The sequence below is a fragment of the Artemia sp. Qi Xiang Cuo genome, chromosome 20 (genome assembly GCF_049724085.1).
Source record: "Artemia sp. Qi Xiang Cuo chromosome 20, ASM4972408v1, whole genome shotgun sequence".
In the NCBI taxonomy this organism is placed as follows: domain Eukaryota; kingdom Metazoa; phylum Arthropoda; class Branchiopoda; order Anostraca; family Artemiidae; genus Artemia; species Artemia sp. Qi Xiang Cuo.
Genome location: NC_142813.1, coordinates 54,068,268 through 54,095,541, shown reverse-complemented (window position 1 = coordinate 54,095,541; position 27,274 = coordinate 54,068,268). Strand labels below are relative to the sequence as shown.

The following is a 27,274-nucleotide window of genomic DNA, read 5'->3' as shown; positions in this document are numbered from 1 at the left end:
AAGATTATCCATTAATTCCACATTGGGGTTTGGTTTCACACCGTAGAAAATTAGGGTGTCAAATGAGGTATCCTGCTCAAGTTGATCAATCCTGTCCTCTATTTTAGAAATTTTATTTTCAAGCAAGTTCAGAGTATTATAAAGTCTTTGAAGGGCTAATTGATTTTGTTTTTCAAATTTGGCATTATATTCAAGAGAAATGGGATTATAAACTTCGCTCACATTATCTTCGCTGATAATTTCTGAAGCTCGGCGATCTTTCATTGTGTCTGACAGGACACGAGAAATATCATTCATTAGGTTTGACTTACTGTTCATTAGTCCCTCTTGAGTTTCATTTATTATTTCCTTTAAAGTTGATGCTGCTGCGGAAGTCGGAGTTGACGGCGCTAGGCTGGATTTTACTTTAGTTTTAGTAGGTAGAGACAGGTAGGTTTTACTCTTAGTCTTGAAAATATTATGGAATAGGCGCTCCTCTTCAAAAGCCTTATTTTACTCTTTCTCTGCCTTTGTGCAGGCTTCTATAAAGTGCTCATTCCAGTTGCATATATGAGCTTCAGCTATATTATGCTCAGAGTTGGTACCGTAGAACAAGACTAGATCTCTAGCTTGATTTTTCTGGTCTGTGGTGGTTATAATACCTATTGATGGACATAAGGGGTATCCCTGAAATGAAGCTTGGACAAGATCGAACTGTTTGTATTTTGCCATTTTACAATCTGCAGTTACGAAGGGGGGGGGGGGGCACTTCAGGTAACAAAAATAAACAACAAAATTTTCCAATCTTCCACCCCAAATTACTAACGTTTGTAATATTTGCTTATTTCCTTAAACAAGTTCAACAAATTTCAGTAAGGACTATATCCGATTCAATTGAAAAAACAACATGCAACCAATAAAACCAAAAATTGATATTTTTTATTCAAAGCAGTCCCAGCATCCTTACTTCAGCGAAGTTCATCAGATCCTTAGTATCTCTCTTTATTCGTGCTGCGGTTGCAGTAACGTGCTGTTCACTAGAACTGTACTCTAGGCCCGTCAGTTTCTGCATTAGATCATTCACTGAAGCGAGTACTGTGTATAGACATTGTCCATATGTTTTTCTGAAACTCAGTCATCCTTTGTCTTCGTGTCAGCCCTACGTCTGTTCGTAGGCTCTTCATCAGCACTTTCTTGATAGCGATCTCTGCAGCCAATCCAGTCCTAAGTGATCTCCTCATTGGGTAATAAACTTGCTGCTTACACATTGTCCGAAAAGATGTGGATTCAATGTTTTAAGTTCCTGCATCATCTGAAGAAAAAGACGAAATAACTTGGCATAAAGATTATGCCCCGCAGCTGTAATTTATGGGAGAATATGAGAAAGATAGGGTAAGTTGGGATTCCAGTCTCTAGTCCTTTCTGCTTTCAAAAACTTCCGAAAGATCGAAACCATTTTAGAATACTGCATGAATAGTTTCTCAGTTCTGCTGGATTTCAGAGACGATTTTAAGGATTCGAGGCGTAGCGAAACTACCTGAAGGGCTTCGTGATTAGCCGCTTCTTCCACAGAGATCTTTCCATCCACCAAATCGTCATACATCTCGAAAGACCCTTTCCGAAAAGTAGATGTCGCTCTTGCTTAATCTTGACGAAACGCAACTATAACCATGAAGTCAGGCACCCAGGAAAAATAATGAATTAAACTTGGCTTAGTACTGAAAGAAGAGTTGTTGATACGCAAAATTATGCTTGACTTAACAACAAAATATAGTCGTACATAGATTTATCCTGCTACCATGTCACATGTGTAAGCATCCACGCAGACTGGGGACTATTGGATCCGCTAGATGTCATTCCGTCAGGATAGGTTTTGTCGTCGGCACTGGAACTCCGCGATGACTAGTCTACCTTGCTTCTCTTACTGAATGTCGAATTAGAACAGGATTATGATTATGTTGACGAACCCACGCGCTTGTTGATAACGGCGAGGAATACGGAATAAAGTAATTTCAGTATCTTTCCGTATTTCTTTCTCGAGTTTTTTTTTTTTTTTGCCTTTTCCGAACCAATGGGGTAGCCGAACCTCTATAGATCTCCTGTATTAACATTTGTAAAAATTTCCACATGCTTTCTACCCCTACCCGGTATATTTCCCTTTTTCCCCCGCCCCCCCCCCCCATTTCCCCGTTTTATGTTAATCAATTTTTTTATATCATTTTAGTTCTCAATTTCGTAATCACCAGATAGGAATACCCCAGAAAATATCTTTCAATCCGCTTTCTACCCCTACCGTGTATTCTTCTCTTTTCTTCCCTCTTTCCTCTTTTTCCCCATTTTCCTTAGTATTCTTTTTCTACAATTAATTTCATATGTCAATTTCTCAATCAGTGTATGTTAAAACCTCAGAAAACTCACTATAAAATATTTTATTGTCATGTTATGCATTTTTCCATTTTCCCCGCAGTTCCCCCTTTTGCCCTGTTTTTCGGGTACTCGCCCCACTCGGATTTATGGGGACTTTTAGTATGTTGTACAGAATTTTTTTCTGATCATTTTGGTATCATTTTCGTTTATATTGCAATTTTGTCCGGGCTAAAACACTTTTTTGAGCTAAAAGTCCTGGACTATAAATACACTACAATTAGTGACGGCAATTGGGAGGGGAGACGACATTTGCCCTCCTAGATTTTGGAAAATAGAATTTTGTGCCCCCACCCCCTAAAATCCGTGATACGCCATTGGCTAGAATCCAGGTAGGGGTGCTACCATTTCGACTAACCGTCACAAGCACTAAACGTCATAACATCTAACCGTCAGAACGACTAATCGTCAAAACACCGAAAAAAATTTATAAGTTTATATAATAGTTAATAGTAATAAGTATATTATAGTTTAGAAACATTTTGGCTGTATATTTGCACATCAGGGGGGTGGGGTAAAGCATAGCATATATAAAATACGTATCATAACCTAACCTAGGTAACTTTTCCCCCCTAAACCCCCTAAAACTAAAGTTTTAAAATTTTATATGTTATGACGGTTAGTGGTTCTGACGGATTTTTTTTTGTCGATGTTATGACGGATTTTGTCGATGTACTGACGTTAGTGGTCCTGACGGTTAGATGTTATGACGCCTTCCTATTCAGGTATATTAGCTTAACTAATGGTTTGTTATCTTAGAATAAACAAACTTCAATCCTAACAAGATTTAAACCAGCCCTTACACAACTTTGATTTTAAGATAGTAGCCTAATTACAACAGGCACTTACCCACGAACTTATTATGGAGATTGGTCAAGTTCGCCAAAACACCCAAAAAAGGGGATATGTATGGAATATCTTGGAAATCTAGGCTTTGGGGGAGAAGAAAGGATCGATTGTCAAGTACCCAACTAAGGATGTACTTGATTTTTTGGCCTGTAATGTTGTATTAAGATTTTCTCACATAGTGAATATTCCCTTTTTAATCCTACTTTGCTTTGTAGGGTTTTTGGCTTAAACAATCCTAAATGCCCAAGTATGATAAAAATATAATACTTTAGAGACCACTTTGGGCTATATATTGGTACTTAAGGGGCGGGGGGTAAAGTATAGCGGGTCTGCATGCCTACTGTGTTAGGTCCTATTCTGCACATTATGAAGTAAGAATTGTTTTCTAAATTCACACTGTCCAAATACTTCACCAACACCCCTCTCCCCTAATGTGTAAATATATTTTGCTCAAGACATTATCTAATTAAGGTTCCTTATAGAACAGAAATCTGATGGGAAACAAAGAAATATGCCGGTTGATTGCTCCTTCAATTGTCTTTCCAAATGTAAAATCTGTAGGCCTACTGTCAAAATTCATGGCTGTAAAATTGCATATGATAACCAGTCGCGTCAATCGACGGAAATGTAGGGAGATGTATTTTTCAAGATTTAGGGGGCAATTGTTTTTTTTTTCAAAATCAGTAAAAACATAAACATGGCATTTTTCAATGAAAATACCAAATGTGTATTTTCAAAATCCTAGGGGGGGGGGGCATATGATGATTCCCCATTGATGTCCCGATTGTTAACTCGCCCTTCCAGAAAACATTATCTTATACAAATAATGAAATTAGTATTGCGCATAATAGATGTATTATACAAATTAATACAAAATATACAACTTCATAATTGCACATGCACTGTATTTATTACTTTGTAATTGAAGATTGAAGACGAAGCATTGAAGACGACATAATTTAGATCCGAATTTTTTTTTCATTTGTTTTCTCTATTGTCCTAAACTCGTTGTTTGATAGTTTCTTTTGATACTTTTTTAAAGCTTTGGCCGCTTCCACTTAGATTTCAATATATATATATATATATATATATATATATATATATATATATATATATATATATATATATATATATATATATATATATATATATATTGAGAAGTCATCTATATATATATATATATATATATATATATATATATATATATATATATATATATATATATATATATATATATATATATATATATATATTTATATATATATTATATATATATATATATATATTATTAATATATTATTAATATATTTTAACCATTTTGCAGTACCTGAGAAGTCGTCTGAAATATCGCAATCCCTTTCAAACGCAGTTGAAGACAAAGGTTCTTTGACAAACCTATCTGAGAAGGAGGATGACCTGTTTGATAACAGTAGGTTGTTTATTTAAAATTGGTCTGTTGTTATGTATTATGTGGATGTGAAATCACTTCTGTTTATTCCATATCACGAAATTGTATCTTAAATTTATCACTGGTTCAGTAATCGATTGAAAAGAAGAGGTCGTATTCAAGGCTGCCGACATTGTTTTTGGGCCCCTCCAATCTATTCAATATAATTTTGCTAAATAGTCATTATTATTTAAAATGCAAAACTTTGATTTGTTCTAACCATTATATCGGTTTATTTCATCTCGAATGTTTAATTGAATATAAAGTCGTTTTGGCGTAAATTTTTTTTTTGACTGTCCATTCTGTATTTTGAATTTAGGCACTATTCTATTAGCTAGTCAACACGCGAGAAGTGAAGCTAATGAAATAAAGCAAAATATGATGAAAATATAATAGTTTAGAAACAAAGGTACTTGTATAGAACCTGGGCAACACGCGACAAAGACCGCATCGAAATCTCAAAGATGCTATATGAAAAACAGGTTTTCGCTGCCTAGTGAGGTATTGCTCACTCCGTGACAAAGATTTAAACTTTAGTTTTTTGGGGTTAAAGGGGCAAAAAAGGAGCCTAGGTTAGGTTACGTATTTAATACATGCTATGGGTTCAACCCCCCCTCCTTAATGTGCAAATATATAGCCCAAATTTGTTTCTCAGCTATTATGTTTTCATCCTATTTTGTTTTATTTCATTAGTATTAACCAAACTCCACTTCTCGCGTGTTACCTGGATTCTAAACAAGTAATGAAACAAATTTCGGCTATATATTTGAACATTGTGGGGGTGAAGTATAGCATATATAAAATACGTAACCTAACTTAACCTAGGTACCTTTTTTTCCTCTAAACCCCAAAAACTTAAGTTTAAATATAGTTTCCGGAGTAAGAAACCCCTTGCTTATTCGAAGTCTCATAGGAATTACCGGTTAATGCCTATTTAATCTTTGCCTTTCTCGACTGGCTGTCTCGCGTGTTGCCTAGCTAATAGAACAGTACCTGAATTTATAATGAAACATAAATTATATCTTTAAAGAATTACTTTTTTTTAGATCATAAAAAAAAAATTATCTTAAAATCTCCCTTTGGTTGGATGCTATTACACTAGCGAATGCATATACATCAATTAAATAAAGATCCGGCCCTTAGGAGGCGGGGTAAAAAAATTGAATTAGAAGTATTATCTCACTTTTCTGGGTATAGGTCCGTTCTTTGAGCCGATATTAGACAGACCACTCCCACCCATGTGCAGACCTAGCAGAAAATGATAGGAAGTGCCCAAAATATATTAGGATTCCGGGTGGTTGAGTTGTGTCGTCAGTTTTTTTTATATTATTGAAATATAAAAGATCGCTTTATGGCAACCTTTTTGGGTCCAATTTAGTTTTTCTTTAGGGAATATAACAAGATGCTCTCTCGGGAATTGGTTCATGGGGGATAAGTTCATGGCTAGTTGGGTAAAATCGTCGTACTAGGTAATTTTTCCAAAATAAAGAAATTTTAAGAAAACAACAGGTAAATGGCCAGTTGGAAGAAAATGAAAAATTAACAACATTTAGCTTGTATCAAACAAGGTGTCCTCAGCATGGAGAAGAGATAATTTAAAATAAAAGTGCATAAAAGAAGAAAAAACATATAAGGAAATAAATAGAATAAAAAGGAAATAAATAGAATAAATAGAAGGAAAAAATAAAAATCAATGAAGAATAAAAAAGAAAACAATCAAATCGAATGTATGCAATTGCCACTCCGTGGCACAATTGCAAGATGTACAATAATATACAATTAAATAACCCCTCAGTAGTTGTCTGTTATAGCGCCCATGTTATAGCTCCCATGTATATAGAAGCTAAATTGAATCGGCTTTCATTGAGTTTGCGATATGTATTGAATGAAATTTATTGAACCTGTTTCTCTTATTAGTCCTAATGAAATATCACAAAATATGATGAAAATATAATACTTTATTAACAAATTTTGGCTATAGTAGGCCTATTTGCACATAAGGGAGGTGCAGGTAAAGTATACCGGGTGTAAATTCAAAATGTATCCGGTACAATTATTCTGCATATTATGACGTAAGAATTGTTTTCTAACTTCACACTGTCCAAATACTTTGCCTCTTCCCCCCTAATACGCAAATATATAGCCCAAATTATATATATCCCATGTATTCTTTCACTTCTCTTTGTCTTGTCTCACACTCAGCTGATAGAAACTAACGATGGAACCGGTTCTACAGTGTGTCAATGGATGAAAAATTTAGCAAAGGCGCTATAACAGAACAAGTACCCCCCCCCTCCTCTGAACAACAAAGTAAATGTGTCGTATTACTTTTTCTTTTATTTTTGTTCCTACTTGCCAGGCCCGTTGTTTTCTCAAAAATTAATTTAAAAAACTTTTTCCACAAAATAAGTTTTTCAAAGAAAAGTAAAGAACTCCATTAAACCAAAAATGAGCAAAAATAAAATCAAATGATCTACCAAGCGTAAAACTACCAAAACTACGCATCGATAAATAAATGAAACCCACAACGACCAGAAATTACAACAAATAGCCTAGCCAAATTCAAAACGAGCAGAAATTAACATGAGTAGGGCTCAAAACCCTTATGCCTTCCCAAGGCTAGAACATAATTTGCACTTTACTGAAAAAATAAAAATATTTTTAATTTTATAACTTTAATAAATCAAATAATATTAATCAAAATTTTGATTGGATGTGTTTGGGGGAAAGGTGGGCGTGAAAGGGGGTTAGTTGTCCTCCAATCACTTTCGACTATTAAAAAGAGTCCTAGCCCTTTGAATTTCCAATCGAACAAGCCTTTTTTGAAGTTTCTACCACATAGCTTTCTATAAAAAACCTATTATACCCCTGGGACGTAACTCACAGGCCTTGCCCTGAGGGCTGTTGGGGAGGGTACTCCTCGAAAACATGGTTTCTATATTAAAATAATCAACGTTGAACAAATGGAAATCTCAAAACTTTGATTGGATGTATTTGGGGAAATGATAGACGTTAAAGGGGTGTTAGTTGCCTTCCAATCACTTTCGACTATTAAAAAGGGCACAAGCCATTCCAATTTTCAACCGAATGATCCATTTTCGACGTTTCTACAATAACTCCTTCGGTACGAAGTGCACTGGTCTAAGACCAAGAACCAAAAATAAATAATACATTGTACCAACATCGTTCTCTACTTAGGCAGCGCTATTGCGCTGCCTAATGATATATTTCTCCGTTTTGTCATGGTAGGCCATTTTGTCGTTAGATTTTAAATTTTCCCTGAAATTTTAAAACAAGCTTAATAAGTTGCCCACCTGCATTGAAACATTTTAAAGTGGAACTCCGTTAATTAGCAAAAAAAATATAGTTTTTTTGGAAAAAAAGAAAAAAACGAAATAGTTTTAATATAAAGTTTAGTTAGCGACATAAGTTTACTCCCATGGCCACTGCAATTGCCACTACTAACCACTTAAACTTGTCGTAGACTTTTTCTTTTTTTTTACATCGGATTTGATAGAGCGTTTTTGCAGTTTTGAAGTTTTAAGAGTTGGCTACTGTTGGTGCTTGTCTCTTATAACGCCTATGTACATAGAAGCTAAGTAGAAAGTAGAACCTGTTTCTCTGGTGCTCATTCCTAATGAAACATCACAAAATTTGGGGAAAATATAATACTTTAGGAACAAATTTTGGTATATATTTGCATATTAGTGGGGTGGGGGTAAAGTGTACTGGGTCTGCATGCAAAATGTGCCAGGTACAATTATTATGCATATTATGAAGTGAGAATTATTTTCTAACTCCAGACTGTCCAAATACTTTACCCCCCCCCCCCTCATGTGAACATATATAGTCCAAATTATATATTTCCTATCTATTCTGTTACTTGTCTTTGTTTGTCTCACGCTAAGCTGAAAGAAACTAACGTAGAAACCGGTTCTACTTAACTTGTATATACTAGGCGCTTTAACATAGGTGCTATAACAGACAAGTACCGTACTCTTTTCCACTGTATTCTTTTGTTTTTTGTTTTTTTTTTGTTTTTTTTTACGGTCTCATATACCCTGTTCTTAAAATTTCTGTTGCTTAAGGCCTAGCCCACTTATAACAACGTTTTGAGGTTTTTGCCATTGATAAATCACCGCAATTTATCCAAGTTTACTTTTTTCTGTATTGAGATAAAAATCACGTATTGCTCAATCCCAGAAATTCAGTTAATGATGAAAAATGCCACCTGAAGTGAATCAGCAGTTCTTTCGCCCCCATTCGTTAAGGCTGGTCACTTCTCTCATCATCACGAATGTTGGTTCGGCCATTTTGAAACAGCGGCCCTTTTATCTCTGCTGGAAGACGCCTTCATTATTAATGTTTTGTCTGGAAACAACAAAATTTCGTGATGAATGAAGGCTTGGGCAATTTAAAGGTGTTTATGTGACATGTTTGTAGCACAGAAATTTACAGTCAGTCCCATTAAACTGGGCAAGTTCTTTCAATTCGTTCGGTCTCTTTTCTCGTATCTTGGTTTTGAATATCAAGGGTCTACGCACTGGGAAAGGGCGGCCACCCTGTAATCCTAATTTCCGGGCACTTTTCATTCATACTCTCACATAATATTTTTTATCATTACCCCCCTCCTCCCCCGATCTTTATTATTTGCCCTCCCCTCCGATTTTGTATTATTGTCCGTCCCTGAAAAAAACATTCACGCCTGCGTTGAAGTGTTAAATCTTCTTTTCTTGGCACACATAAATAGTTAGGAATAATTAAAGTCGTCATTTTTATCGTAATTATTTTTTTGCGTCTTTTGAAGCCTAAAAAGCTCTCGTCTGAAATAATAGGTTAAAAATAACGGTACTCGTGCATTTTATGGTAAACACCGCTAAGTCAAGTCTGGTTAATGCTAATGAAATATAATAAAATAGGATGAATATATTATAGTTTAGAAACAAATTTGGGCTATATATTTGCCCATTGGGGGGGGGGGGTACAGCATGGCATATATTAAACACGTAACCTAACCTAAACTAGGTACCTTTTTCACCCTCTAAACCCCCAAAAACAATAGTTTAAGTATTGTAAACGCAGTGAAAACCACGCTTTGCATTCCATTTCTCTATTGCAAATACCCGTTTGACGGGTATCCATTAGTAGTTCCTTGTATAATATATAGCGGTGTGTACCATAAAGTGCACAAAAACCGAAATAACTTGTGGAATATTTGTGCTGTGCAGCATTACGCCAAAGAGAAAAAGAAAGATTGCCTTTTTTATGATTCTATGATTAAAAAAATAGTGCTTTAATTTCATTAAGCCAGTAAAAAAGGATAAGTTTCAAGAGGTTTTTTTATAGCCTAATTACTCACTCTGCTTCTCTGTAATGGCTATTTCACACTATGCCGTAGGACCTTTAACGTTAACATAGCCTAGAACTTGGCGTCACGGGATGTTCTCTTACACAGCAAGATATTATGTTATGCTATGAAAAAGTTAATATAGCTGCAAAAAAATTAAATTTTTGGATGATTAATTAACAAATTTTTACTGTAAATTAATAACTCTTCCTGTAAAGCCTATCACGCTTGATGAGATTCTCCATCTCCACTCCACATTTTTGATTTTTCAATAGTTTGCTTGTGACGACTAAAAAGTTTAGAGTATAATTATGATGGTTTTATGTATTTCAATGTTACCCTGTTGTGAAAAGGCTTGTTTAAGTGTGAAAAGATTACGCTTGACATACGTAACTTAACCAATTGGCATAGGAAATTACGTGCACAGTGTGAAAGCAGCTTGATAAACAGCTGCGTTATAAGGAAGTTTGCCCACGTCAAGGTTTCTTATTGTGTCAAGGAACAGCATTTGTCGATTTCTTTTTTTACCTCTTTTGATTTGAGTTGTGTACAGCTCGGAAACGACAACAGATTCAAATTGGACGTTTTCTTTTCAATGTGGAGAACGCAAACGGAAATAAGAAGTTTCTGTGAGCTTACAAAGTTCTTGTAATTCTCCAGAAAAAAGAAAGAAATCAATTGTTATATAGCCTATGAAATTCTATAATCAGTAAACAAAACAAAAATGTCTCATTGCTCTGAAAGTAAACTTCTAAGGGATCCACCTTTAGTGTCGGAGTTGTCTAGAACGTGGATTTATATATTCAAGAAATGGTATTGGAACTCTGCATCTCTTCTAAACTTCTAGGAAATTATCTGGCAAAGTTAGCATGGAAATCCCACATTCCGATTTTTAGAGTCTTAATAAAAGTTTGGATTTTGGTAAAGTTTTCAGGAATTCTATATCTGTAAAAAGCCTGGGCCCAGAACTAGACTGAAATGAGTCCAGGTGGGATCTCACTCAAATTTTAAGGAAGGGAGGGGGGGGGGGGTACCTGTCGGTTATTGGAAACACATTCAAGATTTACGCTTAGATTATATATCAGAAAACCGGTTTCATAGCCACAAAAATAAGTGGTGGATCCTACAATACATTGGACTTAGACAGAATTCATTGGACATTTATAATTTGTGCTATATATTTGCACATTAGGGGTGGGGTGGAGGTTAGGTTACGTTAGGTTGGGTTAGGTTACGTTAGGTTGGGTTACGTTTCCATAATTTTGTTTCTTAAGTATTATTTTATTACTAGTTTTGTTATTTTTCATTAGGATTGACCTAACGTTACTATTTTGGTGTGTTTCCAATAACCGACAAATACCGGTGGGAGAGTTAAGAATTTGGCGGGAAATAAAAGCTGGTGGCCTAGTTTGTTTTTTATGGTTTCTGGGCGCAATTCAACCTCTGTTAATGTCCTGAATATTCTTGTTACGATAAATGCCCCAGTTGTACTTTTGGGAATTGGATAAAATCTTATCATCAGAACATCTATTGAAAGAGTTGGTCGGATCTCGACCAAACTTGGTAGGAAGTCTGAGTGAATCTCTAGCTGAGTCTTTATATTTATCTGGTATCCATGATGTCAGAGGGTCTGTAAGTCATTTCCATTTCGGCATCGACTAGAACGGGTTGCCAGGTCTTAATGAAACAGGTGGGAGTTAAAGTTTTTCCAAGTCTGGATGCGATCCGACTCTACAGAGGGAATGGGTCACTGAATTTGTATCAGAGAGAGAGAGAGACGGATCTCTCTCTCTCTCTCTCTCTCTCTCTCTCTCTCTCTCTCTCTCTCTCTCTCTCTCTCTCTCTCTCTCTCTCACAGATTGACGGAGTCAATCCGACATCTGTGGGGTAGGGTGATGGGCGCTTAAATTTCGTTTTGTTATAGTATCTGTTTTTAGTCCTGGTGCATTATGCGGGCATCCCGAAGAAGTCAAATTTGGTTAATGCTAATGAAATAAAATAAAATAGGATGAAGATATAATAGTTTAGAAACAAATTTGGGCTTTATATTTGTACATTAGGGGGGGTGGTGGTGGTGGTGGATAAAGCATAGCATATATTAAATACGTAGCCTAACCTAAATACCTTTCCCCCCCAAACCCTAAAAACAATCGTTTGAATATTGTAACTCATTGAGACACAACGCTTTGCAATCATTTATCTATAGCGATCTTTTGCAAATAGCCCGTTTGACGGGTTTCGTGACTGGTTTCCTTGATACAGTATATAGCGGTGGGCCTGCATAATGCACCGGTACCCTGTTTTTTTTTTTTTTTTTTATCTCAGTCAAATTTAGTCAGAAGTTACAGTTAATGTCTTAGTTATGTCTTTTCAGAGGTCAGGATGTATTCGATCTTTCTGACGGAGGAAAAAAGAAAGGGGGGCATAAATCCTTGCTATGAGCACATTAATAGAAAGGAGAGCTGGACCACAACCAAACTCGGGGAAAAGAAAAGTTAGGCTCATAATCGTGCCTATTTATAGTCTGTACTAAATCTGACCTCTTTGGGAGGGGAGGAATAGAAGTTCAAAGTCTCGTCTGGTCAGTCTAACTAGTATTTAGAATAAGGGTGTCAATTGTGTGTGGGGAGGGGGTAGTAAATATTCCCTAATTCTCCCCCCTTAGATTCTGAAAGTACCTGTTTTTTGTCTTATATTTATTGAAAATGCTTTTTTTTTAATGAAATTGATAAAACAATAAATTTCCCCCTGGATTTTGAAAAATACACTTTGTCCCCCCTCACCTGGCATTTTCATGAACTGAGCTCACTGTTTGGCTGTGCTGGTGGAATTCAATTGACCAATTCTAGTCAGTAGACGGGAAATACCCAGACGGGTGGGCTTTTGACCCATGTCCAAATCTGAATATTTTTTTAGATTTTTACGATTTATCCCATAATTTCCTATGTATTTTGTACAAATTGTTTACTTTTTTGAAATCCCTCTCTCATCAGAAGTAAGTCCATGTATGTGTAATAAGTTCGTGTCATTACTGTACTCTCAAAGGGATTTGCTTATTTTTGCTTTTTTTCGAAATCCTTCATTAGATAAAATACTATGCGCATTCCTAAGCTTGTGTTAGTTGTAGCACAGTGGATTGATGCTCTGCTTGCTAATACGGAAAACCAGGGTTCGATCCCCGCTGCAGCAAGGTTGGGTGACAAGCAATGGACTATTTTCGGCTTTTTCACGAAGGGCTATTTTGCTTTTTTCGAAATCTTTTAATAGACAAGATACTGTATGCATTCCTAAGCTTATGTTAGCTGGAATAATTAAAAGTGCGACATAGGCCTACACAAGGCTGTATCCAGGGGGGGTTACCCGGTTTGACCCCCCTCTCCCCCCAAAAAAAAATTTGACCGAGTCAAAAATTAGTCTAAAATTACCTGTAGAGACAAAACCTTACCAGAAAAAAGATGTTATAAAACAAATCGGGAAAAAATTGGGTACCCCCCCCCCCGAACAAAAATCCTGGATACCTGCTTGGGCCTATACCATTTTTGTAACTTTTCCTGCACTATTTGTTTTTTGGAGAGCCCCCCCCCAGAAAGCAAACCAAAAAAAAATTATGTGTTGTGGTCGCTCTGAAGGATGAGGCTAATGGAGATTATGGGAACATAATCTAAACCAATTTTTTATGCTCTTTTCAGTGTATAAACTCAATTCAAATATTCCGAGCGAATTCAAAATTACTCCATTTTACTGTGTATGACATCGACATTTTTTTTTTCAAAATGTGTTTTTGAATTTTTGGTTACTATGGGCTATAGTTCGTTCTTAACTAGGTTGCGATGGATGCCGTAGCCATGATACTGCATACAATTATATCAGCCTGTCTAAACCATATATTATTGTCTGCGCATTGCTTGTCACTGAATAATTGCAAAAAACGTAATCAAACCTTTTCGCATCTGTGGCGTGTAACCGCAAAATTGAGTATTGTACATACAAAAAGAAAAGAAAACCTGCTGGATCAGTTAACAAAATAAAGATATGTTTAACATACCAACAAGCAAACACACATATCAATGACCTAAAAATATATCAACCACGCTACGATTTATTTGATTTATATAATTTTTTAGAGGTAATTACGTGGCAAGAAAAAAGAGAGAGAGAGAGAGAGAAGAAGAAGGAAAAGACTGTAATCCTAATGCAGCAATTGAGACAAACGTGTACTTGGACGAGGTTTTGACCTTACTCATCTATCTAACTGCGCAGAACCAAACTGTAACCGAACCATCAACCAAATAAAAATGTCCACATTCCTGCAAATTCGTCATCAATAATCGCTGTAAATTTACAAGCAAAAGCACCTTAAATCTAGCGAAATATTTCCAAGTAGTACCTTCCATTAGGGCTCATCAGAAGAAATACCATCTGCCTTAACGGGTTTCGAGGCTTTACTTTCTTTACCTGGTATAGTGGAGCCTCTACAATAAGATCTTTATGGTATCCCTATGTTAGGTAAAACTTGTGAAATACATGCATACTAGTAAAGCTATTCAAAATTACATTTAAAATGAGTCTCATTCTTTCCTTAATAAAGTCCCAGAGGTCACTGAACAAAGACCATTCTGGAACAAATAAAGACTGGTCCAGATGTGAGTTATAAAACAAAGTCTTTTATTGGTATCCGGAACCAATTACAGATTTAAAGTTCTTCAAGCTTGTTTGAAAACAATCTACAAATTCAAAATTCCAAAAAAGAAAAGCTAAAGAGAAATTATATTAAAATATCATTCAGTATTTCTTTATATTTTTTTGTATATTTACCTAAAAGTTCATGATACATAAAACTAAATTTTTTAAATTGCCAAATAATTTTTTTGGCAGAAAAACCTCTTAAGATCAGTTTTTCGCAAAGCTTTTTACATCTATTTTTAAAATCTGTGTAATTACTGCAAATTTTTGCATACCTAAATAATTGGGAATCCACATTGTTAATTGTCTCCCAGAACAGTGGCGGATACAGGGGGAGGGGGTCGCCCCCCCTAACGTAGGTCTAAAGTAGTGTAATTTACTTAATTAACGCAAGTTTACGTTAATTAAACTTGCTCCTAACGCAAGTTTATTGGATCAACCTATTTTGCCCAGAGGGGGCACAGATTTCCCACCTCTTGCTGTACATCTCGGACCGCCGGTTGTGTCGCGCAATTCCGCCACGCTTGACATGCGCCGCCTGGCTCCCATGATTTCTGAGAGAGAGCGACCCCTCCAATCTGAGCAATTCCATTTCTATTTTTTCTTATATAGTTAAGTGTTTGAAACTTGATTCTTGACTTGACCAGTTAAAAGAGCAATCCCTAAAAATAAGAGCCTATAGAAGAAAAAGCATAAAAACTGGAACATTTTTTAGAAGCCGATTTGAGTAAATCTAATCTAAGTTGTAGTTCAACACACGTGTATAATCAAATGCTCGAGCGAAAAAACATCTAGCAATAAACAGTTTCTTAGAAATCATTTTGACGAAGTTCACTCTAAGTTGTAGTTCATCACGTTCTGCATACTCAAGTGCATAACCGAAAATAAAGGCGAATCTTTTCCGTTCTACCTATACCACTATTTAATATGTTTTTTTGTCGTAATATGTTTTTTTTTAATATGTTTTGTTTTTTTCCGTTTATGAGTGTTAAGTTGAAACGAAAGAGTATGACAAAATACGCGGGAAACATATAAATTGGGTTACATATTTGCACATTGATGGGGGGGGGGATAAAGCTGAGTGAAGCGCTTTAGGAATGATAAAAGTTTTTATTTTAGGATTTTCAGAATTAGTTAAATCATTCCTAAAAGTGCTTCACTTTACTTTACCCCCAACCCACCCTAATGTGTAAAATATATAGTCCAAATTAAATATTTCCCATGTATTTTGCCATACGCCACTTTTGTTTCGACTTAATACTCGTAATTTGAAGCAACATAATCCATCAGTAAATAGTGGTATAGGTATAACGGAAAAGAAAAAAAAACTATCATTGGAATTTAGGAAATTTTTTAGAAGCCAATTTGACTAAGTACAATCAAATTGTAGTTCAGCCCATCAGAGGAAAAAAAAACTAATTTCTTTCCCACCAGTTGTGGAGTAAATAAGGATCAAGGTCCTTTTTGCTGCCCCATCCACATGTAACACAAGTAATCAATAAAAACGGTTGTTGTTAACCACAACCAGAAACCGATGGTTCATTCCTGGCACGTACGCAGTGGGGGGAGGGCTCTGGGCCTGCCCCCTCCCCCGAAATCTCATGATTTATTTTATTTTTCCATAATTTTCTGATACTTTTCACAGAATAAGGGATTTATAGACTTTGGGCCCCCTCGAAACAAATTCCTGCGCACGGGCCTGGTTCATTATAATGTATACCAACATAATGGGCATTAAACATAAGCGCCTAGGAACTTTTACTTCACAAAGATCAAACCAAACATATATCCATATAATTTTCTTATACGTATATAATGTACTAAATGTATATTGCACCCAGAAACTTACGCAGAGGGGGCTCAGGGCCCATCCTCCCAAAACAGGGATTTATATATATATATATATATATATATATATATATATATATATATATATATATATATATATATATATATATATATATATATATATGCACTTCTTGTTCAAATTATCAGTTGATGTTTGTTCTTTTATTATTGTCCCTCCCTCCCCCCCCACACACAAAAAAAAACTTGCGTATGTGCTTGATCAAAACTCAGAGAAATTGGAGCGTTCATACCTGGCTTTAATTAATTCCGCGGGTATATGGCAAGTAAGGGACAAGAGAAACCGCCCACAACTTCTGAGCGGATAGATGTTCTTCTACATTCTTTTCTAATTAATTAATTAATCTTTTAATGGCATTTTCTTTTTTTAGAGTGACCCCAATTTGGGTTACAAAATCTAAATATCAATTTTTTTATTGTATGTTTTACGGGCTTGGTCAAACTGACCCTGAATGGTTTACATTATCTATTGACTGTTCTAAGCTTTTTGCCTATTTATGAAGTACATAATCCTAAAGTATTTAATCTCTATTCAGGTGGCTGTAGTCGAACAACTCCTTTTGCGAAGGTCGTTTTGGCATGCAAACAAGCCGTTGAGAAGAGAACGATTTTTTGCACAGAAACACAAGCTCATGGCTCAGATTCCTTGAGAATAAATGAAGAACAAAAGATTGAAAGACCCGCACAGCTGTTGACCGGAATCCCCAATCGCCAGGGGGGCGTAAATGACACAGATCAAATGATCAGCGATAAAAACAGAATGACGTCAGCTATTCTCATAAAAACTGAGCGGTCTCCTGAAGTGTTGAGGGGCTATGAAGGTAGTGCAGTGGGTGTACTTGAAATAAAGGATTCTCCAGAAGTTTTGCGAAGTTGTAAAACGGCAAATGTGTGTCTGATGGAAGAATTGAAAGTTTGTAGAAGTCCTTTATTAGTAGAAACGGGGAAGCAAAGTCCGTATTGTACTAACTTTTTCTCACCTGGTCATGGAATTTATCCGAATTCACCTATACCGAAATTAAAATCGCCTAAATTCGAAACCGATGTGACTTTACCGGATAAAACTGGAATATTGGATACTTCTGTGAGTGTTAAAGTTGAAAAGGATGATGAACCGAAGAAAAGTGGATGTTTGCTATCAAAGAAACAGGGTAAGTTAACTTTCTTTATTTCAATTCGCTCAATGTTGAAATCCTGGTTATGTCTGTAAACTGATCGCTGAAACAATCAGTTGACGGTATACAATGGGTACTTGCAGCTGTCCTATCAAGTGAGTCTGTCTTACTTGAGTCTGCTAAGTAGGCTTCATTAAAATTAAGTGCCCAGAGAAGTTAAATAGTTTTTCCGAGATTTCTGGGAAACTAGGTGTCGGATTTTAGTGTTCTGTCTGTTATTCAGATCTCTTACCCAAGCTCTACAAGTTATGGCAAGATCGCCCAATCAATTTGAAATAGTTTACCCACAGAAAAAAAAAATTAATGGACAAGATAGGGTGATTCTTTCTTGCCAAGCCAAGCTTTCTTGTGAGCCAAGCGTGGCGGCACTGGTGGAAGTTGTGCGGGGACTCTGCCACGTTGATGGAACTGTATCGTGCGTGCTGGAACTGTGAAGCTCGCTTGGTGCTCCGAGATGCACACGAGGCTGTGGAAAGCGGGTGACCCCTCGGGAACTGTTAAAATATCAGGCCATTTTCTACAAAAATTGAATGGTAATTTTTTCTTTGTTTTGAAATGGAAACTGGAGTTACCATTTTAGGCTACCAGATTGACTTAAAAAGGGAAACAAAAGTTATACTTTTTCTGCAGAACTACAGAAAATGGAGCAGTTAAGACTGACAGGTTCTAGAACGTCTAGACAAAGAAAGAAAAAAAGAGATATTATTGTCCTGTGCTAGCATGTTGAGCAAAGTAATTTGATTGCATTGGTTTATTTTTGTGACGGATTGTTTTTAAGCCAATCACAATAAGTGTATGTCATAATGGGAAGCCAAATAGTAACAGATATTACTTTTAATAAAATAATAAGTAATAAAATAAATATTAAAAAACTTAATAATTTTTTTGACCACACTTCCTTTCCATTTACACTTGAAACAGAAGTGTGTCAATGTTACCGTGAATGTCCGAAGTCTGGTTAATGTTGACGTTCACCGGTAATTGTCCGAAATTCCTTTTTCTCTGCTTGGATTCAATTAGCTTTGTGAGTCGGCTTTTTCAGTCTTAAGCAACCTATGATGGTAAAAGTTAAAGTTAGGTTAGGGTAGATTGTGTGGTACTTATCCCTTATGGCCAACAGAATCAAGAAATAAAGTTACGGTTAACACAAAGGTATTTGCCTAAGTATAGTGGAAATAGAACAGTTCAAAAACACAATTATGGAACTCAAAGCTAAAGATTAGGGAAATCAGGCCCCCCAGAATACAGTATTCATGAAGATTTCTAGTCTAGCCAAAATACCAACTAGAACGCCTAAATAAAACGTAACTGCATAATAGCTTCTCTCTCCTGCTATGCTGATTGTCACCAGGTAAATAGTGAAATACAGAAAGAAACCGGTTCTACATAGACCAAGAACTTGAGTGTGGTGGCTTTAAGAGATAAGTACCAATTATGTTAGTTTAGGTTAGATTAAGTTAAATTTGGTTAAAAATCAGAAATGGATTAAAAACCTAAGCTAACCAAACCTAACCTAACATGTCATCATCAAACTTTGCATTAAATTGAAAAATTGACTGGCAACGCGACTAAATCCAAGGGAAAAACAAGGTATTTCGGACGTTCGCCGGTGAATGTCGACATTCACGAATCTCTAACATTCACGGTAACATTAATAACGGGTGGAACTTTTAATAAGACAAAGTATGATAGACATTTTAATTCAAAAATATAAATTAAGACCAAGCATTTCGACTTCACATACGCCTTTAAAAAACATTTCGCTTCTACGAAAAAAAAAAAAAAAAAAAAAACTAGCCGATGGCAAGCCGAAATGTTTGGTCTTTACTTTTATTTTTGTATTAGAACACTTTATTATTTTTCATTGTCTTATCAAACACTTACACGTTATTAATGCATTTCCGTTTCAATCCCAATTTTTCACCTATTGTTTGTTTTTGTCACTTTTACATTTGTCACATTTACATTTTGTCACATTTGTTTTTGTCAGATTTACCGGTTGTTTTTGTCACTTTTCGAGGCAGCAGAAAGAATGTAAACCTGATTTTTTATTTAATTTTTTTATGAAATTTTAAGCAAGTAAAAACATAAGGAGTTTTTTTTTAGTCCAGAGACTGTTTACAAGCAGACTTCCTGTTTCTCTGAAGTGTAGGCTAGGCATACAGATGAATAGAGTAGGCCTAGTCTGCCTACAACACAGCGTAGACCTACGTTTGCTGAAAATCCCAAATAAAGACTGCAAACTCATACTAGTATTAAGAAATCACCCAAGTATGTCCAATTACAGCAAGTCTACACACAGTTTGAATAAAGCAAGTCTGTACCCCAGGTTTGCCACCGTCAGTAGGATTTTACTAGATCTAGTAAAAAAAAATCTAGTAAATTTAGAGGATCTAGTAAATTTCCCAAAATCTAGTAAAAAGTCATGATTTATAAATAAAACAACACTTTTTATTTTCCATGAATTCAGTGGAAAAAAACAGGGTCCATTTATTACAAAATCTTATTTCGATTACGTTAGATATTATGTCTCCTATAGGTTTCCGGAATTTTCAATCATACTATAAAAACGAAAGAAAAGAGGAAAAGACATAGAAAAGAGGAAAAGAGAAAAAAGAAGAAAAAAGGAAAAAAGATTGTGAAAATTTTATTGATCATCCTCCTGTTGTAAAAATCGATGCTTGATTGATGGTGCGCGTGTGGCGGTAGCCGGACGCACAGAAATTTTTTTCGAGCATTTAGTAAAAACAGATGCGATTTAGTAAATTTTTCCTTTCGGATTTAGTAAATTCTTCCAGGCCAGGGTGGCAACGCTACTATATCCACTTTGTACATCTCAGATCGCCACGTCTGGCACACTTCCACCCCGCTTGGCATGTGCCACCTGGTATATGTGATTCCTAAAAATTAGTGCCCTTTCTTATTAAAGCTGATAACACTGTAATAAAGAAAAGAAGATTAAACGTCATTGATACGACTGTCGTTGCCGTATTTCGGAGAAAAAACGTTTTTTTGGAAATCCCCTGGTACAAAATGGCTGAAAACCAATGATTGAATTATTAATGAAATGGTTTGAAACTTTTTGTCGGCTATATATGGTTTCAGTAGAATTCCAAAGAGGTGGAGGTTAAAGAATAAGCTGTATCAGTAGGTTTTCTTGTGCATATATGGGAGCATCAGTAGTTCCACTACTTTTGCCTACTTTGTCCCTCTTCACCAAACATATGGCACAGTTTGCGCTCTGTTCATCAAACCCGCTACATACGGCGTGTGCTACTGTGTATATACCATTTTTGATTGTCGAATAATCCCTCAGATGTTAAGTGTCTTCTTTTATTTTTTAGAGTGTTGTATTACATAATACTATAATATTTGTGGGGGTAATTATGTATTATATCGCCAACACTCAAAAAGTATGAAGTTAGGTTAATCCTAATTAAAAAAAGGCATACCAAAACATGATGAACATATAACACTTTATAAACAAATTTGGGCTATATATTTGCATATTAAGGAGGGGGTAAACTAACCTAACCCCCACTCTTCCCCCATCCTAGTGTGCAAATATATTGCCCAAATTATATAAATCTAATGTATTCTGTCACCCACCACTTGTTTTCCACTGAGCGTAAGCTAATTGTTTCTTAAAACAGATAGACAAAACCGGTTTGTTCTCGAGTTATACGCAGCGTAAAACTTGAGTGTTGGCGGTATAATACATAAGTACCTTTGCGTGATACTATTTAGTTCCATCAGTGCTAATTCTAGCAGTTGATTCCTATATTATAGAGTGGGTAGCCCAATTCATAAATGTTTAGCACAAATACTGATTCTAGTGTAGCTTCTAGGATGTGTGGGGGCTTATCAAGGACCAAGCGAAGACCTTTCTTATTCCCCCCTCCCTTCCATAAATGCTGGCTATCTTTCGAAATGAAATTTTTGGCCACGGCCCCTTAACATTTCAGCCTAATGCCTCCGTTTAGTCAATTATTTAGTGATTTTTATCGCATGAGGTAGGAAACCATCTTTATAAGTACCCAAGTCGAAATACCGTAATTGCATTTAAAGCTTCAGAAATTACTAGTGGGAACGAAAAAGAATGAGATTATCTTTATTTTACTTTAATGATGGACTTAATCACGCTAACTGCCTTCATAATTGGACGTAATGGGACAATTTCAAGGATCAGCACAATATATTGGATGGAATCATCTGTCATAAATGTCGATTGAAGACTGGCTGGAGCCACTAAAAAAAACAAAAAAAAACTACAGGATATGTTTATTATTTCATAAACCAACCTGCCAAGTTGGTAAAAATTAACAGTTTAAAGTTTTTTTGTTGTCACCAAAAATGGACGTTTTTAAAATTAGGTCACTAATAAAACAGAAAACACATCTAGGATCTCGTGAATACATCTCGAGGGAGTTGCCCCCTGAGACGGGTCAGAAAGACGACCCTACCCCAAGAAAATTAGAATCTGTGACCTTAAAATGTATTTTCTTTCTGTGTTTCGGCCCCAGGAGAAATCCGCTAGCACCCCCCCCCCTGATGAATCAAATCCTTTTGGACATGTGCAAGCTGTGACGTGACCAGTCGTTTTATATCTTGCGTTCTCGAGGTAGAGAAACATTAGAGTCTATCGCTTTCGAAGTTTTTTTTTAGGTTTTCGGACCTTCAAAACTGACAGGTCGTTTTCGGGCCTTTCACTTCTGAAGTGACGTGTGTGACAATCTTTCTGGATGTGCAAAAACGGGGCACTTTTGCTAAAGCCCCATTCACATGAAATTTTACTAATACTGAGATTTAGTTAGCGCTAATTTGAGTTAATCAAATTTTTTAAAGAACTTTTTCAGCCAATCAGAAAATCCTATGAAAAACCCGATTGGCAAAATTAGCCCTAGCTTAAGTATCGGTATTAATAAAATTTGGTACTTTCGCATTATATGGGCATGTACAAGGAAAACAGTCACGAAAAACCAGTTTTTGACGGGTTAACCACTATAGAGTAATACAATGATAGCTTGGTTTTTATTGCGTATACGATATTTAAACTGTTGTTTTTTGGGGTTTAGGGGGGGGTATCTATAGGTTAGGTTAGGTTACGTATTTAATATATGCTATGCTTTACCCTCTACCCCCCCCCCCTAATTTGCAAATATATAGCCCAAATGTGTTTATAAACTACTATATATACATCCTATTTTATTTCATTAGCATTAGCCAAACTTTGAATTTTTAGATATGCCCATATAATGGGAAAGTACCTAAAATTTTGTTAAGAATAAGCTTTAAGTTGGCTTCTTTTGTCTGAGTGAAAAATGAAATATCGTGAATGTGATATATTCTGTGTCGACAACTACTACTTCTTTGGCATTTCATTTTTTGAAATCTTCTGGGCTAACCTTTTTGGGTTTTCAAAAGCTTCCCTGCTTAGTTTGTTTAAGTTTGAAGTGATTATTCATTTGAAATATAAGTGTACCATACTACATAAGTGTAAAGAAATTTCTTTCTGAAAACACACACAAAAATCCATTCACACTCACATATCTAAGGGTGTGTGCGCCTCGAATTGAAGATCTGGGCTAGAGAGGAATTTGGTGTTCTTTCAAAATCTTGTAAGTTCTTTTTATGAAAATATATTTAATGTTTTTTTTTATACTTGCCCAGATTTTGAAACTAAGTATATTCTGCACTGGAACAGTAAAGGGGTGGTTTGTTGTGCAATATACCTTCTTTCAATAGCTAATTGCGTCCCAAAAACATTCAAAACGACAACTATCAACCTAAATTGTGCCAAAAGCCAGTAAATAGGGGCATTGTGACAGCACTGGAAGAGACAGGAAAGTCCCTCCTCCAAAGCTTTATCCAGGATTTTTGTTCGGGAGGGGGTATTGTTTCTGGGGGAGGGGGTAAAAAACTTAAAAAACGTTAAAAAATTTCTTTATGTGCATTTTTTCAACGTTTTTACGAACGGACAAAAATTTCGTGAGGGGTTCAAACCTCCCAACCCCCCTGGATATGGCTTTTTTAGGGTTCGTTTTAGGGTTCATTTACTTATTAACGTTGTTTGTCTTCGTTATAAGTTTGATGGCGCTCAAATCAACATTGTAACGACACAGTGGAGTTTCTGAATGAAGAAATCATAAATCTTCAAAATAAATTGTTGAACTTTCCCACGAAAGCCTTTCACGCTTAATCAGAGTTTGAATCTCCATCTCCATCTCACGTTTTTTCCTATACGGTCATCATAGGCACTTCCAACACAAGTCATCCTGCTGTAGCAACCACAAGATCAAACAGTTCGTGGAAACGAACTGTAAGGAAGGATCAACTCATTCCAATAGTAACCGAAATTCTAAAAAAGATGATAATTTGATAACAAAAGAGTCATCAAAAGAAATTAATTTTTTATGCTGATTCCAAGTATATAAAATTCATTAAGCTTAATATGACCCATCAAAAGGTACTAGCCAGAGAAAATTTGCCTGATGTTTGAAAAAGCCGGGAACGCCCCCAAAAAGTTAAACGGCCATAATGAAATTAACATCATCAGAATCAGCATATAAGAGAACCTCACTGTAGAAGTTTCAAACTCCTCTATAAAAAATGTGGAATTTTGCATTTGTGTTTTTTTCTTTTTGCCAGAAGAAAGATCATGGATGCATGTTTGTTTGGTTTTATTTTTCTTATTCTCTTTCCCAGAGGTAACCGTATCCAACCAATGGCCCTAGAACAGTGGGAGAGGGCTCATTTGAACTGAAATGAAAATTCATTTTGTCCTTTTTAAGTGATAAAAACATTGGAGGGCAACTAGCCCCCTATCACGCCCCTTGCATCCCCAATCACATCTGACTGGAATTTTGAGATACCATTTGATTCAGCATAGTTAAAAGATCCAATAACTATGCCTCTGAGGATGACATAACTTCCAACAGCCCCTGGGGAAAGGGATGAAAGTTGTGTAATTTGCCCAATGTTTACATATAGTCTTTCTTATTGGGAAATATATAGCAATTTTTAGGGGGGATTTTCTGCGAGAGGAGGGGGAACGAGGCGAGGAAGGGCTGTAGGCTCTGCAATCTGCCCATTTTTGCATATAATATTTGTTATGTGGAAATATAAGGAAATTTTTCGAGGGAGAACTTTTTAGCGTGGGAAGTTTTAGCGAGAAGGAAATGGTCAGGGAAAAATTTCCTGGGGGTGAATTTTCTACGGGAAGAACTTTCCGTGGTGAAGAACTTTCCGGAGAAATTTCTCTCGGAAAGGGAGGCGGATTTCCCGGTAAGATTTGAAAAATGATGAGAAATTAAATTACAAAAAAGGTTTTTTTAATGAAAGTAAGGAGCAACACCTAAACTAACAGAAACTCTTCGGTATATGATGCGACTGCCCTTTCTCAACCTTCTCTCTTTGCGCTAAAGTTTGGTTATTTCGCCCACTTCTTTAAAAGCAGCTTCTGAAGCACAAGGGCCGTTAAATTGGAACAAGAAGCTTTTTTAAAGCACTAAAAAATTTCAGCGTAATGAGCGATGAGTTAAGGGAGGGGCAGGCCTGTTATATTCGGAATAATTTCTGTTATTTTTAAGTTTTAATGCTGCCTTATTTTTAGTTGATTTATTTTTATTTGATCTTCATCAAAGTTTGAATTTCCATGTCTATTACACGTTTTCAATTTTAAATAATTAGCTGTGATGATTGTGATGATTTTGAACGGTGATTACGATGATTTGTAGATTTTGCGTTAGCCTAATGTAAGAGTGTGAAAGGTATTTAAGTGTGAAAGGCGATTACTTGACGTAACGTAATTTTGTCACTTAGACTAGCAAATTACGTACGTAGCATGAAAGTCACCTGACTAATTATATGACTTTATTTCTGCTCTTTTTTAGGTTTTAACATACTTCAACATACGAGCCTGCTTACTTTTTATTGAAGTATTTTTCGCTGGAAAAGAATTTTTTAATTAATTACATGTAAGAACTGTGCTATAATTACGACAACTTACGAAACGTTGCCGCGATGATTGAACGACAAACACCGTTAACTGAGAAAAGTAGTAATTGCCAAGTACAACTTACGAAATGCTTTAGCAGTAGGCAACATAGGTAACTGTTAAAAAGCCGAACAATACGTTTGCAAAGTTTTCAACACTTCTTTTAATCTATTTTGAAATAACTCGGTTGTTATCAGTTTGAATTTTGGAGTTTATTTTTGGTGAAGATAAGCTAAAAGGGGTCTCTGAGCTGTAAATATTTATTCCTAAGACTTCTTAGATTCCCAACGTTTCGCTTCGGTTGCTGCGGCTCGTACCTGACAGTGCGGCTGTTCTATGCTAAAATCTAATATCTTATTTTTCAATTTCTTGAATGACTCGTAAAATAGTGATTCTATTCATGTTTGGAACGGGAAGAATACATAAAGATTCAGAATTTCAATAATATAGGTGTTTCGAAAGCCGTTTTCTTCCCGTCTTTGCCATTCCGTTTTTTGCGGGGTACCAGGTTTTGTAATTCTAATATATCTGTACTATTCTTGCGGAGCAAAACTGATAAGATCAGTCTTTATTCCTATAGATACTTGGTCATATGAAAAAAAAAGTATGTGATAGAAAATTTTCCAACTGCTTCGTTGGACTCGCCGTGTTGGCCCCTCCTTAAATCAAAATCGAATTTCATTTAGATACTAGGTCTCGACAGATGGCTGTCAAGTGGGCCTGACAAGAAGTATTATGATTAGGATGTGCATTTTGAAACATATTTCTGACAGTTAATCCTTTCCACAATGAACTCGAGGATTGTTAGTGTTCTTCTACAGTTATTGACCTTTTTTGTCAACGCACACAGACGTTATGCTTCCTTTAAAGTATAGATAGTTTTAAGATTCTCTGTGTAACTATTGAGTCTGGTAGAAAGTTATCTAAGAATTGAGGGATACCAAATTGACAAGTTCGACACATTTTTCTGCTTTCCGTCCTCCTCTGAAGTTGTCTTTTGTCCTTGAATTACTCATGCCAAAGCGGTTTACATCGAACTCCAATTGTTTTTCGATGTTTTTTTTATTTTTTATTTTTTTATACTTTTTTTTTACATCAAGAGTGTTATTTCCGCTTTAAAAGAAATTGCTGTACTGGTGCATTATATAATAGTTTAGAAACAAATTTGGGCTATATATTTGCACATCATGGTGGGGGGGGGGGGGGTGTAAAGCATATTATATATTAAATACGTAACCTAACCTAACCTAGGTACCTTCCCCCCTTCCTATACCCCAAAAATAGCAGTTTAAATATTGTAAACGCGATACGAAATCACGCTTTACAATCCATTATCTCTTGCAAATACCCGTTTCACGGGTTTCCATTTGTATGTCCTTGTACAGTCTATAGCGCTGTGTTATATATAATGCACCAGTACCGAAATTTGTTACTGTTAGTCTCTTCCACAATGAACGAAGGTCGTTAGTGTTCTTCTCCAGTAATTGACCTGAGTTTCCAATACTCAC

The 27,274-nt window shown here is 35.9% G+C and overlaps 1 protein-coding gene across 3 annotated transcripts in view; it reads left to right on the top strand.

Annotated features, from left to right (window-relative positions):
* The window catches only part of LOC148940362 (uncharacterized), a 210,374-nt gene that overhangs the window by 55,166 nt on the left and 127,934 nt on the right, over positions 1–27,274 (top strand). For all 3 annotated transcript variants that reach the window (XM_089106167.1, XM_089106166.1, XM_089106165.1), the window contains exons 4-5: positions 4,577–4,681; positions 17,132–17,746. In XM_089106167.1, the coding sequence (XP_088962293.1) occupies positions 4,577–4,681; positions 17,132–17,746 (720 nt within the window). The remainder of the gene's footprint in view (positions 1–4,576; positions 4,682–17,131; positions 17,747–27,274) is intronic.